The sequence below is a fragment of the Notamacropus eugenii genome, chromosome 4, assembly GCF_028372415.1.
Source record: "Notamacropus eugenii isolate mMacEug1 chromosome 4, mMacEug1.pri_v2, whole genome shotgun sequence".
Lineage (NCBI taxonomy): Eukaryota > Metazoa > Chordata > Mammalia > Diprotodontia > Macropodidae > Notamacropus > Notamacropus eugenii.
In genome coordinates, this window is record NC_092875.1 from 107,234,222 (window position 1) to 107,255,296 (window position 21,075).

At 40.6% G+C, this 21,075-nt stretch overlaps 1 protein-coding gene across 1 annotated transcript in view; it reads right to left on the minus strand.

Moving 5' to 3' along the window:
• Window positions 1-21,075, minus strand: part of TG (thyroglobulin) — a 366,261-nt gene that overhangs the window by 272,300 nt on the left and 72,886 nt on the right. The window contains exons 21-22 of the mRNA XM_072606558.1: window positions 11,435-11,584; window positions 5,880-6,050 (exon numbers count right to left, since the gene is read on the minus strand). Coding sequence (XP_072462659.1) covers window positions 5,880-6,050; window positions 11,435-11,584 — 321 coding nt within the window. The remainder of the gene's footprint in view (window positions 1-5,879; window positions 6,051-11,434; window positions 11,585-21,075) is intronic.

Here is a 21,075-nt window from a genome sequence, read left to right on the forward strand (position 1 = left end):
AGTGTCAGCTCTCATTATGTTAGCACTAGAGAACATCCTGAGGCACATGTGTCTATGTGTCTGGGAGTTCTTTGATATAAGGGGACAAAGAGATTTTAGAATGAATTGGAGGGAACCATGAGTCCAATTGAAGGAGTGAGAAACAGAACCTTCAAGGAGGAGAGTGAAATGTGACACCCTGACTGCAGCCAAATGTTATCTCCTACATAAGGCTTATCTTAATGTCCACCAATTGCTAGTGCCCTTCCCCTCCCCACCTCAGAAATCCTTGTATTGACTGTCTATATTTTGTATTTATTTATCTTTTTATGCCACAAAGAAATATGACTCAAGGACAAGGACTATATTTTATATAAGGTTCTATATCTTATGTTCTGATATGCAGAGATGTAGAGTTCTTTTCCAAGTCCTTTCTAGTCTGCTAAAATTTTATGTTGTAACATTCTATGTTACTGTGTCCATTTTAACTCGAAAATTCTATGTTCTAATGGCCGTTTTAGCTCTAACAGCCTATGGTCTACATTCAGAAGTTTCTACTATTTCTGACACACAGTATGTTACAGTCCAAAGAGGGCTGGATTAGAATCAAAGGATCTGGGTTCAAATATTATCTATGCACATGCGTGACCTTGGGCAAGTCACTTAACCAGTATGGATGGGCTTCAGGGGTTAGACTAGAATTCATGGATAGTAAAAGTACAACTCAAGAGCCAAATTCTGCCCAACCCCTGTTTTTGTATGGTCCATAAGCTAAGATTTAAAAAAAAACTATTTTAAAGTATATTAAAACTTTATTTTAAAATGTAAAAACCATTCTTTGCTCACTGGGCTGTCCAAAAACAGGCAGTGGCTAGATTTAGTCCCTGGAAAATAATTTGCTGGTTCCTGGACTACATGATCTCAAGGTCTCTTCCTGTTCTCAATCTATTGTTCTTTAATTTTTTTTTTTTATTCTATGAATTCTGTTTGTAATAGAAACGAGAAAGGGAGACAAATTTCTTAATGGAAGACCTAGGCTATGAAAGTGGAAATCCACCATACAGAACTGAGAACAGAATTTAGCCCAGGATATTTGCATAAGAAGCCACAAGACAGAATGCTCATTTGCCTTCTCAAAACAAAACAGGCAGTAATGGAAATGTGTTTCTGGTTGTCAAAGCCTAGGGGCAGCAGGTGTTTTGGATAAAACTGTCATTTCTGCTTGGAAAGAACCATGAGGCAAGCCAAGCAGCCTCCTTACAGAAATAGCTGAAATGCAGAGCTTTATCCTTCAGGCTATGTGGTATAAACACTGATATAATAGTCAAGAGATCTGTAAAGATCACTGACCCTGTAGGCAGAGGATCTGAGTTCAAATTCCACCTCTGATAATTACTACCTATGTGACCTTAGGTGATGAGCTTGTTTAACCTATCCTTCTACATTCCTGCATTTAGAGGCACATGCAAAATTCACAGAAAAATTTTTGGCCCTTCTGTTATACTACAGAAGAAGTCTGATTTTTTTTTTATGAGTTATTTGCAGCATCTTATTGTAAAATCTGGGTTAAGTATTTGGTTATAGGCTCTGTGTCATCTGCGGCTTCCACAGAAGTCCCCCAAATTCCCATTTGATTTCTTAGGTCAACCTGTGATATATTGAAACCACGATGGGGAAAGTCATGATGCAGAAGGGATAACTGTACTTGGACATCAGGTCCCCACTTATAAAATAAGGGCATCTGAGGTCTCTTCTAACTCTCTTATCCTGTGACCATCTCCATCTCCCACTCACTGGCTGTGTGTACCCTAGATAAATCACCATCATCTGTGGGTCACAGTCTCCTCATCCATCAAATGAGGAAGTTGGACCAAAAGGTTTTTGCCATTCATTCCATCTCTAACACTTGATGATTTCCACCCCCTAGGACTGAAAGAAGGGGGCTGATAAGACTTTTTTTAAACCTAGATTCATTCTGCTTTCACCTACATATGATGAATATAACTCCTCTTCAAGCTGCAGCAGGAGGTTGCTCTAGGGGATGTGAGACTAGCTCATTTGGATTTTCTCCACTGCGTGCTCTGGGTGTTAGTGGCTACGTTGTTCCAAGAAAGGAAATAGATATTTTGTAACCAAGGACACTCAGGTACACAGAGGGTAATAATAATAATTAGTAATAATAATAATCATGTAGCAACTATATAATATTTTAAGGTTTGCAAAGAGCTTTACATGTAAGTATGATAACTGGCATTTACATAGTTTTTTAAGGATTGCAAAGCAATTATTTGTTATCTCATTGGATCCTCATAATAACCCAATGAGGGAGATGCTATAACTGTACTCATTTTACAGATAAGGAAATTGAGGCAGACAGAGGGTAAGTGACTTGTTCAGTCACATAGCTAGTAAGTATGAAGGTGAGGCAGAATTTGAACTCAGATTTTTTTGACTCCAAGGCTAGCATTCCATCCACCCCCCTTGCCTCAGTGTTCTTTCCAGAGACCAGGCTCGCATTAGTAGCAAAGGTAGAGAAGAAAGGGATTCCATTACTTTAATTTACTTAAAGTTGGGCATAAAGCCTATTAAAGAAGCCTGGGAGTGTGTGTGTGTGTCTGTGTGTGTGTGTATGTAATCTAGGCATAGACAAAAAGTACCTTAATTTCATTCAAAGAGATAAAAGCTGGGTTTTCTTTTCCCCAGAATACTTTGCTAGCTACTAAGAAGAAAAAAGTAGACAAGAGGCTGTGTGATACAGTGAACAGAGCACTGGACTAGAAGTCAGGAGACAGGCTCTAATTCTTGTTATTCCGCTAAGAGTTTATGGACTTTATGTACTCCTTTCCAGGAGTCAGTTTCCTCAGTTGTACACTAGGGGGGTTGTCTGAGATCAGGAGTTGTTAAGTTTTTATGTGTCATGGACCCTCCTTTGGTAGTTTGGCAAAGCCTACAGACTCCTTCCCAGAAACAAATTTTAAGTAATTTGGAATCAAGGTTCCATTTTAATTAGAGGTTAATGTAAATTTTTTCCCATCCAAGTTCATGGACTCCTTGAAATCCATCCATAGGTTCTTTGAACCCTAGCTAAAAACACTTGGACTAGGTGATCTCTAAGGTCCCCTGGAGTTTAAAATTTTATGAATCCTAGGATCATAGATTTAGACATGGAAGGGACAATAGAAGCCATCTAGCACAACAGCCTCATTTCACAGATGAGGAAAATGATGCCCAGAAAGGTGGAGTGATTTGCCCAAAGTTGCATAGCTAGTAAGTGTCAGATGTAGGATTTGAACCCAGTTCCTCTGACTCTCTGAGTTTCCCTAGCAATAAAGAATCACTACTAGCATATACCAAGGGTCCTTAAGGGCATCTTTCAGAGAGTTACCAATGGAAGTTAAGAACTGAATCATTGCCACTAGGCAAAGAAACAACTTAGACAGGAAGAAGGTCAACATTGGCAGCTCAATCCCATACCACACTCTCTGAAGGTTACCTGAGTTAGTCTCGAAAGGGCTCCCTTTCCAAGTCTGTCACCATAGGTAAAGGAACCTTTTGGAGATAACACGAGTTCCTGGGGTTTAGTGATGGAAGCATGTCACCAGGCTCCCCATACTCCCAGGTATTTCCTCACAGAAACTACTGCATAAGAGAATTGGATCTGGAGCCAGAGGATCAAACCAGAATAATTCAATTAATGGTGAAGCAGGAAGTGAAGGCTAAGGAGTAACAATCAGTAGGAAATAAGTGGGTTGTTGGGTGATCAAAAAATTGGATATCCCCAAATATGATAATGTAAGGCAAAGTAAGAGGCACTGTCCCTAATAATAACTCACATATCTACAATCATCTTTAATTTTGCAAAAATGCTTTCCTTATAATAAATACCCTTGTGAGGTAGATAATACCAACATAATTATCCTCACTTTCTGAGTGGGGAAGTCCAGCTTCCCAGGGTCCCAAAACTAATAAATATAGGAGGCAGGTATTTAAACCCTGTCACTCCTGACTACAAGTGCAGACCTCTTTTCCAGCTGGAAAAGTAATAGCTTCCATTTATAAAATACTTGACAGTTTACAAAATACTTTTTTTAATAACCATGAGCTTGAGGTGGGCAGTATAATTATCGTTAAGCCCATTTTATAGATGAGGTAACCAAGACCCAGTCAAATGAAGTTAATTGCTCATGGCTACCAAGCTAAAACTTTTAGAGTCAGGACTGGAATACATCTCTTCTGACCCCTAAGCCCGTTAGTCTTTCTCCTAAATCACGAAATATTGGAAATGGATGATCTAAGGTAGTATTTGAATAGGTTTTGTTTTTTGGAAACTGAGTAAGGCTATAAGAAAGTCAGGGTATGACTTGTGAGCAGCAGTATGTACTGATGGATAGATAGCAGATATCATATATCATACACTTAGACACATCTCATTGCAAATAGATCTGTTAAGTAAGAGGTAGTTTATCCATCTGTCCTTCCATCCATTCAACATTCAGTACTGTGTCTGGCATGTAGTTGGCAATTAATAAATGGTTGTTTCCTTCCTTCAACAAACATTTATTAAGCATCTATGAATATCTAGTGGAACCACTGGTTTATGTGACTGTTGGGCAAGCATCTTAACCTCTATGTCTCTTCCTCTCTAAAATGGGAACATTTATCTCCCAGGGTAAAGATCAAATGAGACATCCTGACGGGCTCCAATGCCCCATCGTAATCTCATCAATGTGGCTATCACCTGCAGTGGTGCAGATCACAACCAAACTGTGTGTACCCCCCTTGTGTGACTCATTTATCGCTTCCCATATATTTACTACCAGGGAGCTGGGGGGCACCTTTGCATTCTCTTGACACTGAGTCACTGAAGCACAGAGGATGTCTATTGGTTTCCTTTCACTTTAGCTGTATATGACTGGCCTCTCATTTTTCTTTGGCGACTAATAAACAAAGGACAAAATGTTATACTACGAGGGTGAGATAGGATGTGGAGGTACTTTGAAAAATAATAATGATAGCTTATGTGTGTATAGCACTTGCTGGTTAAAAACAACTTACATGAAAATATGTTTCACATGATCACACATGTATAATCCATATCAAATTGTTTGCTATCTTGAGGGAGGTGAGGGAAGGAGGGAAAAAAATTTGGAACTCAAAATCTTATAAAAAACAAATGTTGAAAATTATTTTTACATGTAATTGGAAGAAATACTATTAAAAAAAAAACTCACATGCTCACTTGATCCTCACAGAAACCCTGAAAGGCATGCCAGGTAGGTATTTGAATTCCCATTTTATAGATAAGGAAATTGAAGTAAAGTGACCTACCCAGAGACAGCTAAGTAGTGTAGAGGATAGAGTGCTGGGCCTCAGTCAGGAAGACTTCCTGATTTCAGATCTGGCCTCAGACCCTTACTAGCTTTGTGATCTTGGGCAAGTTATTTCACCCTGTTTGCCTGAGTTTCCTCATCTGTAAAAAGACCTGGAGAAGGAAATGTCAAAGCACTCCAGTGTCTTTGCCAAAAAAACCTCAAAGAGAGCCACAAAGAATTGGACATTACTGAAAACAATTAAACAACAAAAATGACTTATTCAAGGCCAAACAGTTAACAAGCTTCAAAGCTGGAATCTAAATCAGGCCTCCTGATTTCAAGTCCAAAGCTTTTCTTTTCTTTTCTTTTCTTTTTTTTTCTGCTTGTTCACATCAATCTGTTTTATGGGTAAGGATAAGCTGGCTGGTGGAAATAATCAAAAATGGACTTATATTTAAAGATTATTCTTCAGCTCTATGACCTAAATATCTCATTTAATGACCCGAATAGCCCCAAAGTATTTTTTATGTCTTTCCCATTACAGTTTTTCTTCCTAGTCCCTTGGGTGCTTTCCCATCTAGCACGTACTTAGGCACTGGGAATTGCTCAAAGGAGCATCTGTTTGTGTCCAAACCAACATCTTTCCAAGGCTGTCCACGCAGAAGGATCTCCCATCACTCAGGTTTTTCTGGCTAGGAGTGTATCCACCATCATCATCACACTTCAGTCCCAGTTCATTCCTCTGACAATTGGTGACACCTGCAAGAGAACATCAGTCAGCCAATTTATTAAGTATTTACTACCGCCAGGTTAGAGAGCAGCACTGGGTTAAGGATTGAAGGTACAAAGAGAGGCAAATAGAAGCCAATCAGGTTTATCCTGGGTCTCCCAAGCATTGGGAAATTGCTAGGCAGTTTTGCAGGGGCCCATGAAATGACTTCAGGGTTAAAGTAAGAATCTTGCAGTGGATCCACATTAAATCAGTCAAGATCAAAGACTATAAAGAACAGGGTGCCACTTGACTCTTACAAAGGAAAATTCAAACAATAAATAAACATTAATTAAGCGCCTACTATGTACCAAGTACTATCAATGCAGTCTCTGAAGCTGAGATGCAACAAAGTATGGATGAATTGTCTGCTGCCTGTGCTAATTTTGGCCTAATAATTAACATCAAGAAAACATAGGTGCTCCATCAGCCACCACCACACCATCCATATGTGGAACCATCGGCTACAACAAATGGAGAAGTTTTGAATGCTGTGGATAAGTTCACTTACCCTGGTAGTGTACTTTCCAGGGATGTACACATTGACAATGAAGTTGACGCACAGATTGTCAAAGTTAACTCAGTGTTTGGGAGGCTCCAAAGAAAAGTTGGGAGAGAAGAGATATTAGACTGACTACCAAACTGAAGGTCCACAGGGCTGTTGTGCTGACCTCATTGTTGTATGCTTGTGAAACATGGACAGTCTACCAGCATCATGCTAGGAAAATGAATCCCTTCTATCTGAACTGTCTTAGGAAGATTCTGAGAATCACCTGGCAGGATAAGGTAGCAGACACTGAAGTCCTTGCTCGAGGTGAACTGCCTGCCAAGCATTCAAACTATGCTTCAGAGAGCAGAACTCTGATGGGCTGGCCATGTTGTTGAAATGCAAAATGTATACTTGCCAAAAAGACTATTTTATGGAGAACTTGAATGTGGCAGGCGATCACATGGTGGCCAGAAGAAGCAATACAAGGACTCTCTCAAGGTCTCTCTTAGGAATTTTGGATTTGACTGTGTGACATAGGAGACACTGGCATAGGACTGCTCAGCATGGCATGCCCACATCAGAAAGAATGTTGTGTTCAATGAGCAAAGCAGGATTGAGACAGCACAAAGGAAATGTAGGGTGTGCAAATTTGGAGTATCCACCCCAAATGTTCACATGGACTATCTGTGCCCAATCTGTGGTAGAATATTCTGAGTTCATATTGGTCTGATCAACCACAGTCAGACACATTGAAACTTGAGTTTATCATGGTGATGTCATTTTGGTCCTCTTTGAGAATGAAGGACAACAACCAATCAACCAACTATGTACCAAGTACTGTGCTAAACACTGGAGATATGAAAAGAAACAAAAGACAGTTCCTGCTCTCAAGCTGCTAAAAGGCTCATGGTGGAGTCAACATCCAAATAAAAATACACAAAGCAAACTATATATAGGATAAATATGAAATAATTAACAGAGGGAGGGCACTAGAATTAAGAGGGGCTGGGAAAAGCTTCCTGTATAGAGTAGGATTTTGATAGGAACTCAAAGGAAGTCAGGGAAGTCAGAGGAGGAGGGAGAGGGTTCCAGGCATAGGTGACAGCCTGAGAAAATGGATGGAGCTGAGAAATAGTGTCTTGTTTGTGAAACAAACCAGGGGGCCAGTGTCAGTGGGTTGAAGAGTAAGATTGGAAAGGTAGAAGGAGAGTAGGTTATGAAGTGTGTTGAATGCCAGAGGATTTTCTATTGACTATAGGAACAAATGTAAGAGGTAGTCCAGTTGGCCATTAAGAACCTAAGGAATGGGTGTCAGTGTGGGGAGAGGGGAGAGTAACTTACGTCAAAAGGTCAAGAAAACGTGGTCCCCTCCTGAATCTGAATCCTGAATCTGAACCAGCCTGGCTGTCTGTGAGTCTATGCAGATTTGGTCTTAGCTTTGTTCACTGGTTTACCTCCTCTGCTTATTCAATTCAATTAGAGGTGGCTTAAGTGATATAGTGGATAGTGCATGGGCCTGAAGTCAGGAAGACCTGAGTTCAAACCTAACCTCAGACATGTCCTAGATGTGTGACCCTGGGTAAGTCATTTAATCTGCCTGCCTCAGTTTCCTCATTTGTAAAATAGGGCTAATAATAGTACCTACCTCCCAAATGAGACATTTGTAAAGCACCTGGTATAGTGCTTGGCACATAGTAGGCAGTATAAAAATGTTAGCCAATACTTATTATTCATCAAACATGTACTGAGCTTTTCCTATGTATATTCAGATTTACAGATACAAAGATGAACAAGGGACATAATCTCTGCTTTCAAGGAGTTTATAATCTACTAGGAAGGATATGACCTGAATGGAAATAAGCATTAAGGTGGGGGTGGGTAGGAAAGAACTCTGTAAAAAGTGCTCTAGTAGGACATTGAAAGGGACTGTCCAGGCCCTTAAGACTATGCCCACATTTTACCAATGCAAAAACTGAGACACTGAAAAGTTGTGACTTTCTAGAGTCATACAACTAGTAAGTATTTGAGGCAGAGTTTGAATCTAGGTCTTCCTAACTCCAAATCCAATCCTCCATCCCTAATCATTAGATTCTGAGTTCCTTGAAGACTTTTTGTCTTTCTTTGTATCCCTCACAATAAGCACAGTACCTGGCACATAGTAGGCATTTAATAAATGCACCATTCTTGATCACTAATATTTGAGCAGAAAGAGATCACTTTCTGGCTTTCTGACCCACTGCTTGAAGCATCTGCTCAGCTCTCCAGCTGCCATACAAGGTGTCACTGACACTCTCCTATCTCCCTGCCTGATTCTTACAATTGGGCTCCTTCCCTGTTCCACCCCTTTGCTCTGGCTCTGTTCCCTGGCACCAGCTCCCTCTCTGTCAGAGTATATATTACATACATTGCAAGTGGGAGCAGTTTGCTGAGGCTGAGACCAAGGAGCTGCTGCCTTCTCCTGGCAACAGCAACACGTTCAGCTCCGAGCCTGTCTGTCCTGGAGACCCACTAAGGGCTAGGAGGAAAACTTTTTGTTTTATTTTCCATACACTTTATATTTTAATGTATTTTGTGTTTTTCCAGGCTTGGCCCTTTATGCACTATGACATGTTTCCTCTCATGATAAAAGCATAGCACATATGTTTGAGGGGGTATATACATGCACACCAATGTGTGCACATATGTTTACAAAGTATTTTAATATATGTATATATACACTCATGTACATATATGTGTAACATATATGTTAGTGCTAAGAGGTACTTTAAAGATCTAATCCAACCCTTTCCTTTTAGATATAAGAAAACTGAGATGTGAAGAAGACAGGTGATTTGTCCAGACTAGCCACCAGGTAGCTAAAAAATGGCAGAACCAAATCTCAAGCCCAAAGAACCTAATGATTCAAAGTTCTGTATTCTTTCCACCATGAGGCAATTATGAGAAAGGACTTACATACATCTCTACTATATAGAAATGTAAGGAGTTGACCTGAGGCAACTAAGTGCAGTGGATAGAAGGCTAGACCTGAAGGCAGGAAGACTCATCTTCCTGAGTTCAAATCCAACCTCAGATACCTCCTAGATGTGTGACCCTGAGCAAGTCATTTAACCCAGTTTGCCTCATCTGTAAAATATCTTCCTGATTCAAGGCTCATTGCTCTAATCACTGGGCCACCTGCCACCTTCTACAATAAGATGTGGCATGTGATTATCGTGGTAGCACTCCTGTAAAGACTCAGGACATTGAATTATGGCATTTGGAATGATTTTGCCTTAATCTGGGACATACCTATTGCACAAAAAGATTTGGGACATTTCATGTCAGATTACTTAAAGAGATGGAAAAAAAATAACCCAGTAATTTGGCCAAGAAAAATACTTGATATAAAACTTTTATGCAGAACTTTTTTTAAGGTGTTACTGAAAAGCTTGGGAAGAGGGTGATGAGTTCCACACAATTACACAGTATAAGCAGGAAATCTCAGACTACTTTTCTCAGTCTACATTCCAGACACACTGGAACAGTTGTATCCTCCCTTCTGATTCTAAGCTCTCTCATGTCTACCCCAAATGCCTGGAATAGACTTCACTTCCAGGCCACCATCTCCATATATTGAAATCTTCCTTTACTTCATGAGCCAACTGAGGTGCCCCTTTCCTCATGTATCCTTTTTGAATTTTCATCTCTCCATACAAACACACATGAAAATGATCTCTCCCTCCTTTAATTATTTTTAGTGCTTTGCCTGGGTCAGCTATATTTCATCACAAACACACCATCACCTTGATTCACGGTTATTTGTGCACATTTTGTACCCATTTCACTGTAAGCTCCTTGAAGACAAGGACTATTGATTAATCAATTAATCAGTCAGTAATTAAGAAGCTTTTAAATGCCTAACATGTCCCAGGTGCTGGGCTAAGCACTGGGGATACAAAGACATAAATGAAATTATCTTTGCCAACAAACAACTTACATTCTATTGGGAGGGGCCAATTAGGTATGATCTATTTTGCATATACAAGTATCTACAAAATACCTGCATATTGTGCAGGTGTATACAAAAATAGATGGGCAGCTAGGTGGCACAATGTATAGAGTACCATAGAGTCAGGAAGACCTGAGTTCAAATCTGACCTCAGACACTTTACTAGCTGAGTGACCCTGGGCAAATCATTTAACCCTGTTTGCCTCAGTTTCCTCATCTTTAAAATGAGTTGGAGAAGGAAATGGCAAACCATTCCAGTCTCTTTGCCAAGAAAATCCAAAACAGGGTCACAAAGAGTTGAAAACAACTCAACAATAACAGCATAAAGTAGATACAAGAGAAGGCGGAAGGCTAAGATATAGGGAAATCAGGAATAACCTCATGTAGTAGGTAGGTAGAGCTTGGACTCAGTTTTGAAGGAACCTAAAGATTCTAAGAGGGAGAGGTGAAGTAAGTATATTCAAAGCATGGAAAACCGCTCTTGCAAAAAAAAACCCAAACACACACACACACACACACACACACACACACACACACACACAGATGTAAGATGAAATATCATGGATGAGAAACAGTAAAAAGTTGAGTTCAACTAGCCTGTGGAGCATGTGCATAATCAGGCTAGAAAGGTAGACTGGAGCCAGGTGGTAAAGAGATGTGAATGCCAAGCAGAGGAGTTTGTATATGATCCAAGAGGCTATAAGTAGCCACCAGAGTGTATTGAGTGAAGGAATGATATGGTCTGATCTAGGAAAATCATCTTGGTAGTTCTGCGGAGTGTGGATTCGAGTGGGCAGCAGAGAGAGCAACCAGAAGGCTATCGAAATAGTCACTGCATGAGATGATAGTGTTAAGGAGAGTTCTCTTTTGAAGCAGGCCGTGAGGCATTCACTTACAGTGGCTTTGGCTGAAAGCTCCAGTCGAAATGGTCGTTCTGCCTGCAGGACAGCGGACACAGGCCAAGCTGCCTGACTGCTCTTGGTAGAATCCAAGAGAACAGGGAACACATTCTTCACCCAGAAAGTAGCTGCCTTCAGGGCAAACAACTACAAAGCAAGGGAAGAGAAAGAGGACTATTATAAATTCCATTTAAGCTTTTTGGCTGCAGCCCCAAAGCACAGAAAGGGGCAGGTGAAATTCCCAAAGACTTGGAAGAAGTCTCAACAGGTTACCAACTTCATGCCCCTGGTTACTAACAAAAGCATCTTTGACAAAGGTCAGAGATCTCTGGTTTTCATCCTCTCTTCTCTGTTTCCACTGGCACTTTCCTAGTTTAACCCCTCATTACCTGCCCATCTGACACTGCAGTAGATTCCTAACAGGTTTTCTTGCTTCCAGTCTCTCCCACCTTCAAGTCTTCCTTCCTCCTCCAATTCATTACCTGATCACATACTATCTGGACTGCAGAAGTCAGGATAGCTGGATTATAACATATATAGAAAAGAGTACAATAAGTCTCTGAAGCTTTGAATGCTAGGGAACTGCCATATTTGATTCTGGAGATAATTAAGAAGTAACTGGAGCTCATTGAGTAGAGTAATGACACGTCCAGACTTACACTTTGACAAGCTGAGCCCAAATAGACAGGAATGGAGAGAGACTGCAGACAAGGAAACCAACCAGAAGGCTTTCTTTTGCAATAGTCCGTAGATAAGGCCCTCTGCTTCTTTGCTTATTCACTTCTTACCTATCCTTTAAAGCCCTTCTCAAATGCCACTACCTCCTTCAACAAGTTTTCCCTGATTCCTCCACTGGTAATGCCCTGTTCCCTCAGATCTCACATAGTTTATTTTTCAACTCTCTAGTGCATGTAATATGGTGCTTGGGGCTTATGGAACTAACCAAGTTACCTTTCTTTGTATCTCTAGTGCCCAACACACAGTAATTACTTAGCCAGTGCTTGCTGATTTGTTGAGTTGTAATATTACCTTCAGGAGATAATGAGGCATAAAGGATCCCTTCACTAAATGACATTAGACTGTTATGCTTTCTGAAACCCTATTTCTAAAATTGCTATTCTACTCATTACTTTTAAATATTTGTTATTTGAGTTGTTTAATTCATAACCTACTCTTTGTGACCCCAGTATTTTGGCAAAGATACTGGAGTGGTTTGCCATTTCCTTCTTCAGCTCATTTCACAGATGAGGAAACTGAGACAAAGTGATTTGTCCAAGGTCACACAACTAATAAGTTTCTGAAACCAGATTTGAATCCTGGAAGATCAGTCTTCAGGCCTGGTACTTTATCTACTGTGCCACTTAGCCACCCCTCTTTTAAATATACCTCCTTCTACTAGCTCCACCACCTTTTTTTTTTCATGTTGCAGATTGGGAATGATCAAACTTGTTGGAATTTTGCCTAATATGGAGAAAATAGCCTGTGAGTAAAAGCCCAAGGGACTCTCTAATGTGTAAAAGGCATGGACTTGAGAGCATAGACTTTGGGACTTCTATTTTGGCTGCTCAGAGGCTTTTTTAGCTTTCTTTCAATCTTCTAGATAATTGAGGCTATCAGAGAAATGCTCTAATGACGATGAAGATAATAAAAAAGGACGATGGCCATAAATTCAATGCCACTTTCTACAGCTGATTTACTGGCATTAGTTCAGCAAAGAAGTGAGGTATAGGAGGCCAAGAACTGCCAACTGGTTCTAAGGGTTGAGTTACCAGATACAGTGTGATGTCAGGCTTCACATTCTAAGTAAGCTTAAAACCAGAGCCACATCTGGGAAATAATACAATGTACCTTCCAGCCTACTACTAGCAATTCATTTCTTCCCTCAGAGGGCCCAGTTTCATTACCCATATGAGTCAGGCTGAGAAATAGTAGTCCGGAGCCAAACTCATCTCTGGAACTGTGATTAGCTTTCAAGTACGTGCTCTTAGAATTAATGACACCCCCACCAGACTGAGCTCCCCTGACTTCTCCCCCAGCTACATGGAGGCAAAAATAGAAAGAAAAATACAAAATTAAACTTGACCGAACATGATTTCTATCACTGGCCCAGTATGAAGAACAAAACCACTGTTATATTTAGAAAAAACAATAGCTGTTAAGTTCTAAGAAGCTTGAGCTACTACTGCCTAATTTCTTCTTTCAAGGAATTTCTAATTTGCCTAAAATTTCTCTCCTCTAACCAATCATTGTCCTTATTGAGGGAGAGCAACTCCTGGTATTAACTTTTCTCTTGGAAGAGCAGACTCAGAACAAATAAATACGTGATAAATAAATAAGGTTAACACCCTGAATCTAGAGATGGTTCTAGCAATACTGGAAAAATAGGTGGGCTTCAGGAAAGGTACCATTAAAGAGAGAGATACAGCATATCTGAACCTTTTCTCTTATCTCAGTAGTGAACCTGAAATTGTATCATAGATCAGTGATGACTGTCTACAGCAGGGAAAAATACTTGGGAATCTTCTGTTTATACTTCATTGGTCAGTTAAGTAGGACTCATCCCACAAGGAGTAAAAAGGCAGGGATTTAGGCATCTCCTGTCCAGTACTAGAGGCTACATGAATTTGAAAGAATTCTCCAACATCCTCCCCACCACCACCATCACACCTTCCTCCAGCAGCTATAAACAATTAGGCACTGCTTCACTCCTCTGACGAACCCCAGGAAGGGGCTATAAGAACACAGCAAAGTATAAGCTCTGCTGATAGTTCACACTGGCTCCTGTCTTAACACACTGGGAAAGTTTCTAGAACATTAGTTTGAATGCTGATGCAGAAAATGAGTTCACCAGAGCTGAGCATCTGGAAAAGCCTAGTTCTGCTCCATTTGGGGGCCAGCTTTTTTTCCATCCTTTCATGGGTGTTCAATTGGTTTGATTCTTGTGGGGGTCTGTGTATCTTATGTATTGAAATTCTCTTGGGGATTCACTTAGGATCATAGATCTGTAGCTTGGAAGAGACCACAAAGGTCAGTTAATTCATCATTTTACAGATGAGGAAACTGAGGCACTCAGAGGTCAAGTAACTCGCTTAAGGTGACACAAGTAACACATGGCAGAGCCAGGATTTGAACTCAGGTCCTGTGAATCCAAATTCAGCTCACTAGCCTCAGGACCCTGTTCAATACAGTCTACTCCCTTCTTTGTGTACAGTTCAAAAGAAAAGGTGGGAGGGGTATGGCATGAGCGGACAGATTTTCAAAAAGGGAGAATCTGTGATTTTGATTGGCCTGTCCCCGGGCGTGTGCATGAATCTTTCTCCCTTGGGCTCCTTCCTCTCCAGGCTATACTCTGGATTTCCTCTACTGTGCCCCAACTCTTCATCCTGGAAGCTCCCTCCAGCCTTGGAAGTAGCCTCCAACCCTGCAGCCTCTCCCCCTCGTTGGATGGCCTCTCTCAGACCCTCCATTGAAAGGGGGTTGCCCAGGCCAGCCATGTCTCCTTCCTTTCCAGGACTTTCTCTATCATGCCCCCCAATTGGGACCTTTGTCTTCCTGTTCCCCCTCCCAGCTGCCTTTTATGTGTGACCTTCCTCCACTAGGATGTGAGCCCCTTGAGGTGAAGAGACTGTCTTTCCTCTTTCTAATTGTATTTATATTTCCAGCACTTAGCACAATGTCTGGTACTTGGTAAGAAAGTGCTTGATCAATGCTTATTGACCAACGGTCCAGTGAAACTTCATCTGTGTCCATGATTACAACAAACAGCCTGTAGCAGATGCATCACAGCTTTATCCTTTGAGTTGATTCTAGGCATCTGTATGTAAATCTCTTATCTGAGCCTCTGTTCCTGCTACAAAATGCAAAAATTGTGCAAGTCAAACATATGTGCAGAAATTCAAACCCATTTTCATATAGTCATGAACATTCATAGTGGTAGGAGACACATTATTAGAAAGATACCATTATTCTTGAAAATGAACATATAAACTGCTCTTTAAATAATTTGTTATTTTTCCTACTACAGTAATTACTCCTGATTCAGCCTTTGGCTCTGCCATCTATTTGGTATAGCTTCTCTATGATCCTTCATCATATCTCACTAGCTCCCGCCAGCAGCTCTCAGCTGGTCTCTACTACAAATGTGTTAAGTTAGAAAGTTACCTCCAGGTTTTCAGGATCCCACGGGGAGTTAGCCTTGATCTCTTCCTTTCAATGGGTTTTTCCTCTCACAAAACTATTAAAAAATGTGTTGTTTCCCATTTCTCTAAAGAACTGGGTGCTGGTTTTGATGGTACTACTAAATAACATTATTCATCCATCTCACCTAGTTAGGAGGGATTTCCCTCCAATCCATCCCTCTTCTAACCTTCTGTCTTTCTGCTAAGGGACCTTTCCTATCATTTGGGTTCATAGTTTAGAGTCATACTGGACTTCTCATTCTCCCTCATCCTCCTTAGCCAATCAGTTGCCAAGTCCTGTTGACGCTTGATCTCTTATATCTGTTCCCCTCCTCCTTTTTTGTTTACCATATTTTAGACATTACCAGCTAGATGGTGCAGTAAATAGAGCATGGGCTGGAGTCAGGAAGATTCATCTCCCTGCGTTCAAATCTGGCCTCAAACACTTACTAGCAGTGTGACACTGGGTAAGTCACTTCATCCTGTTTGACTCAGTTTCCTCATCTCTAAAAATGAGTTGGAAAAAGAAATGCAAACCATTCTAGTATCTTTGCCAAGAAAACCTCAAGTGAGATCATGAAAAGCTGAACACAACTGAACAACAACATCTATCACCCCTCACTTGAACTATTGAAATAGCCTCCTAATTTCTCCCCTGTCTCCAATCCATCCTCCACAGAGCTGCCAAAGTATTATTCTTAAAGCATAGGTATGATCATTTAATTCCACTGCTCAATAAACTTTAGTCCCTCTTTATTACTTCTAATCTCCAAGACAGACTTTTCGGTTTGGATTTTAAAGCCCTTAGTAATCTGGCCCCAATCTACCTTTACAGTCTTATTAAACATCCTTCCCCTTCACATACTCTCTAGTTCAGCCAAACTGGCTTTCTTATTGTTCCTCACACAATTCACTTTATCTCCCATCTCCATGAATTTTCACAGGACATGTAGACTGCCCTCCCTCCCCATCTCTGCTTCCTTCAGAATTCAACTGAAGGGACATGAGGTCTTTCTAGATCCCTCAAATCGAATGACTCACTACTCTTCCAAACCATCATATGTTTGCATCATATGTTTTGTATATCCACAGATGCGTATACATCCTCCTTCTCTCATGGAATGTAAGAACCTTGAGACTAAATGGTATGATGGAGAGAGTGCTAAATGTGGAGTCAAGAAGAACCAAGTTCAAATTCAACCGTATCTGTAAAATGAGGATGATAATAGCACTGACTTCCAGGGTGGTTGTGAGGGTAAAATTAAATACTTGTAAAGTACTTTGCAGTTGGAGGTAGCTATAATAAAGAAACAATATGGCCTGGTGGAGAGAGTTCTGGAGTTGGAGTTGTGGTTCAGATCCTCCCTCTGACAATTTTTATGCTTTGGGCAATCTCTCAGTGTATAGCTACCATGTCATAGACAGGTTATGACCTAAGTCAGCAGAGTCAAGTTCCTCAGGATAGGGGAAATTCTTCACAAATTCTTCCTGGGTTCTTATTACTTTAGGTAGTATCTGCGGTAGACACAACATGATATAGTGATAGATTGTTAGTCTTGGAATCAGGAAAATATGGGTTCAATCCCCATTTCTGACATATACCAGTTGTAGGGTCCTGAGTAAGTCATTGTTCCTTTTAGTGTCCCTGGCCATTCTCAGAGCACAAGTTACAAAGCAGATGCCAATTTGCATGGGGAAAGGGATTTTCCTCACAGGGAGTTCCCTATACTATTTAAAATATAGGTGTAGACTAAAATCAAAAGGCTTATGAACTCAGCAAAGTCATAAATTCAGGCTTGAAGGAGTAGCCTTATTTATTTGTCTATGAAGAATGGAACACTGGACTTGGAGTCAGGAAGATTTGTGTTCAAATCTAGTGTGATCATGAACAAACCAGTTTTATTCCTCTGGGCCTCAGTTTCCTCACAGGTTTCTAAGGTCCTTTCCAGCTGTAATTCTATGATTATATTCCTCTGATGCTAAAAGATAGCTTGCAACATGTGCTAGAGACGGAAGCTTCCCATGTTGGCTGTTTGTGTATTCTTGCATTTGTCGAAAATGAGAATGAAAACATCGTTCATGAATCAGATCCCAATATTTTTGTGAGGAAAGTGTTCTATTAATTCTAGAGTGTTTCTTCAGTCTACATCAGGGTCCCCAGAATGCTAACTTAGAAGAAAAGCAAGAGGAAAGGAGTTCTGCTAAAAAAGAACAAGTAATGAACAAGGGAGAAAACAAGCTTTGGTAAATCAGAAACAGTTCCTCTAGGGCTCTGGTTTTAATGGACTTGTCTGGTAATCTCATTGCATGCAGGTAATTCCGAAGGGAGCAGCCAATGGCTGGACCAGAGACAAGCAAGTAAACACAGGCATTAACAACACTGTTGTAAACAAAGACTCCATTTCCCTTGTTTTATCCAGCTTCTCCTGCCAGGCATTCCAGTCTCAACCACAACCTACAATGCCAGTTGATCCTCCAAAATTCCCTGTTCCCCTGGGTAATCATAAAGGACTAACTGGCTGCCCCTCCTCCCCAGAGCAGCCTCCCCAGTGATCACCCCGGCAGATGAGACTGAGATGATGACACTTTTCCACAGGACGATGCATTTGCTGATTTTTTCACAGCTGTATTCCAGATGTGAATTTTACATTGGGAACACTCCCCATCTGTCCCTCCTCCCATGCACACACAAGTCAAACGGGCTTCCACACAAAAGAGAAAGGGCCAGATTTCACCACCCTCTCTCCAGGCACTGATGAAAAGTTAAGGCTGCCATCTTTTGTCTTTCAAACTCTACTCGTATAATTCTGGGGCATTCTATGCCATTGGTGTCCTCGAGTGTAGTTTTTTAATTGTGAGTGAGAAAGCCACAGATAGGGGAAATGGGAATAAGAAATAAAGCCTCTATGGGGCACATATCTATGATCCTTTATAAATGTCAGCTGTCTTTGTTACTAGATAAAATGGAAGAGTAGGGAAAGTTGACCTTTGGGATCCCCTGTTTCTCTTCCTCTGTACTTCTTCACCACTTTTACTATAAAATTTCACCCTCTAAAGGTCTTTATGCCTCCATTCATGGTCCCCCATCTAGGCCTGGATGCTGTCAGTAAGTATTGAAGGGAGAATAGGGTATTACAGGGCATAGAGAGAGAAGGAGCTGTAAGTGCTATCTTTGGCTACGTGCAGAAGATTGCCCTGGACCTTCTCTGGGTGCCAGAGCTGCGGGAAATAGTTGAATGATTACCACTAATTACAATGAGAGTCTTTAAGGGAGAGAGGAAAGGGACTGACATATCTTGGATTGAATCTTTATACGAATTTAATAAAGTAAATGGTTGAGAGGTCAAGTCACTGGCTGGGAAAATGCCCAGAAAAGGGAAAAGAAATAAGACTATAGAAGGTTACTTTCTTGGCGAACAGGCATTTCCTCCCTTCCTTTCTGATGAGGAAGAACAATGCTTACCATCAGGCAAAGACACAGAAATCAAGGCTTCTGTGTCCCAGCCCACCCAATGGGCTCAGGCCATGGAAGAGCTCAAAAAGAATTTTGAAAATCAAGTTAGAGAGGTGGAGGAAAAGCTGGGAAGAGAAATGAGAGACATGAAGTCAAAGCATGAACAGCAGATCAGCTCCCTGCTAAGGGAGACCCAAAAAAATGTTGAAGAAATTAACACCTTGAAAACTAGCCTAACTCAATTGGCAAAAGAGGTTCAAAAAGCCAACGAGGAGAAGAATGCTTTCAAAAGCAGAATTAGCCAAATGGAAAAGGAGATTCAAAAGCTCACTGAAGAAAATAGTTCTTTCAAAATTAGAATGGCACAGATGGAGGCTAATGACTTTATGCAAAACCAAGAAATCACAGAACAAAGAGAGAAGAATGGAAAAATGGAAGATAATGTGAAATATCTCATTGGAAAAACAACAGACCTGGAAAATAGATCCAGGAGAGACAATTTAAAAATTATGGGACTACCTGAAAGCCATGATCAAAAGAAGAGCCTAGACATCATCTTTCATGAAATTATCAAGGAAAACTGCCCTGAGATTCTAGAACCAGAGGGCAAAATAAATATTCAAGGAATCCACAGAACACCGCCTGAAAGAGATCCAAAAAGAGAAACTCCTAGGAACATTGTGGCCAAATTCCAGAGTTCCCAGGTCAAGGAGAAAATACTGCAGGCAGCTAGAAAGAAACAATTCAAGTATTGTGGAAATACAATCAGGATAACACAAGATCTAGCAGCCTCTACATTAAGGGATCGAAGGGCATGGAACAGTATATTCCAGAAGTCAAAGGAACTAGGACTAAAACCAAGAATCACCTACCCAGCAAAACTGACTATAATACTTCAGGGGAAAAAATGGTCTTTCAATGAAATAGAGGATTTTCAAGTATTCTTGATGAAAAGACCAGAGCTGAAAAGAAAATTTGACTTTCAAACACAAGAATGAAGAGAACCATGAAAAGGTGAACAGCAAAGTGAAGTCATAAGGGACTTACTAAAGCTGAACTGTTTACATTCCTACATGGAAAGACAATATTTGTAACTCTTGAAACATTTCAGTATCTGGGTACTGGGTGGGATTACACATGCACACACGCTCACATACATAGAGACAGAGTGCACAGAGTGAATTGAATAGGATGGGATCATATCTTTAAAACAAAATGAAATCAAGCAGTAAGAGAGAAATATATTGGGAAGAGAAAGGGAGAAATTGAATGGGGCAAATTATCTCTCATAAAAGAGGCAATCAAAAGACTCATTAGTGGAGGGATAAAGAGGGGAGGTGAGAGAAAAACATGAAGTCTACTCTCATCACATTCCACTAAAGAAAAGAATAAAGTGCACACTCATTTTGGTAGGAAAACCTATCTCACAATACAGGAAAGTGGGGGATAAGGGGACAAGCAGGGTGGGGGGGATGATAGAAGGGAGGGCATGGGGAGGAGGGTGCAATTTGAGGTCAACACTCATGGGGAGGGATAGGATCAAAAGAGAATAGAAGTAATGGGGGACAGGATAGGATGGAGGGAAATATAGTTAGTCCTATACAACACAACTATTATGGAAGTCATTTGCAAAACTACACAGATATGGCCTATATTGAATTGCTTGCCTTCCAAAGGGAAGGGGTGGGGAGGGAGGGAGGAAGAGAAGTTGGAACTCAAAGTTTTAGGATCAACTGTCGAGTAACGTTCTTGCCACTAGGAAATAAGAAAAACAGGTAAAGGGGTATAGAAAGCTATCTGCCCCTACAGGACAAAAGAGAAGATGGAGACAAGGGCAGAGAGGGATGATAGAAGAGAGAGCAGATTGGTCATAGGGGCAATTAGAATGCTTGGTGTTTGGGGGGGGAGGGGATAAAAGGGGAGAAAATTTGTAACCCAAAATTTTGTGAAAATGAATGTTAAAAGTTAAATAAATAAATTTAATAATAAAAAAAAATAAAAATAAA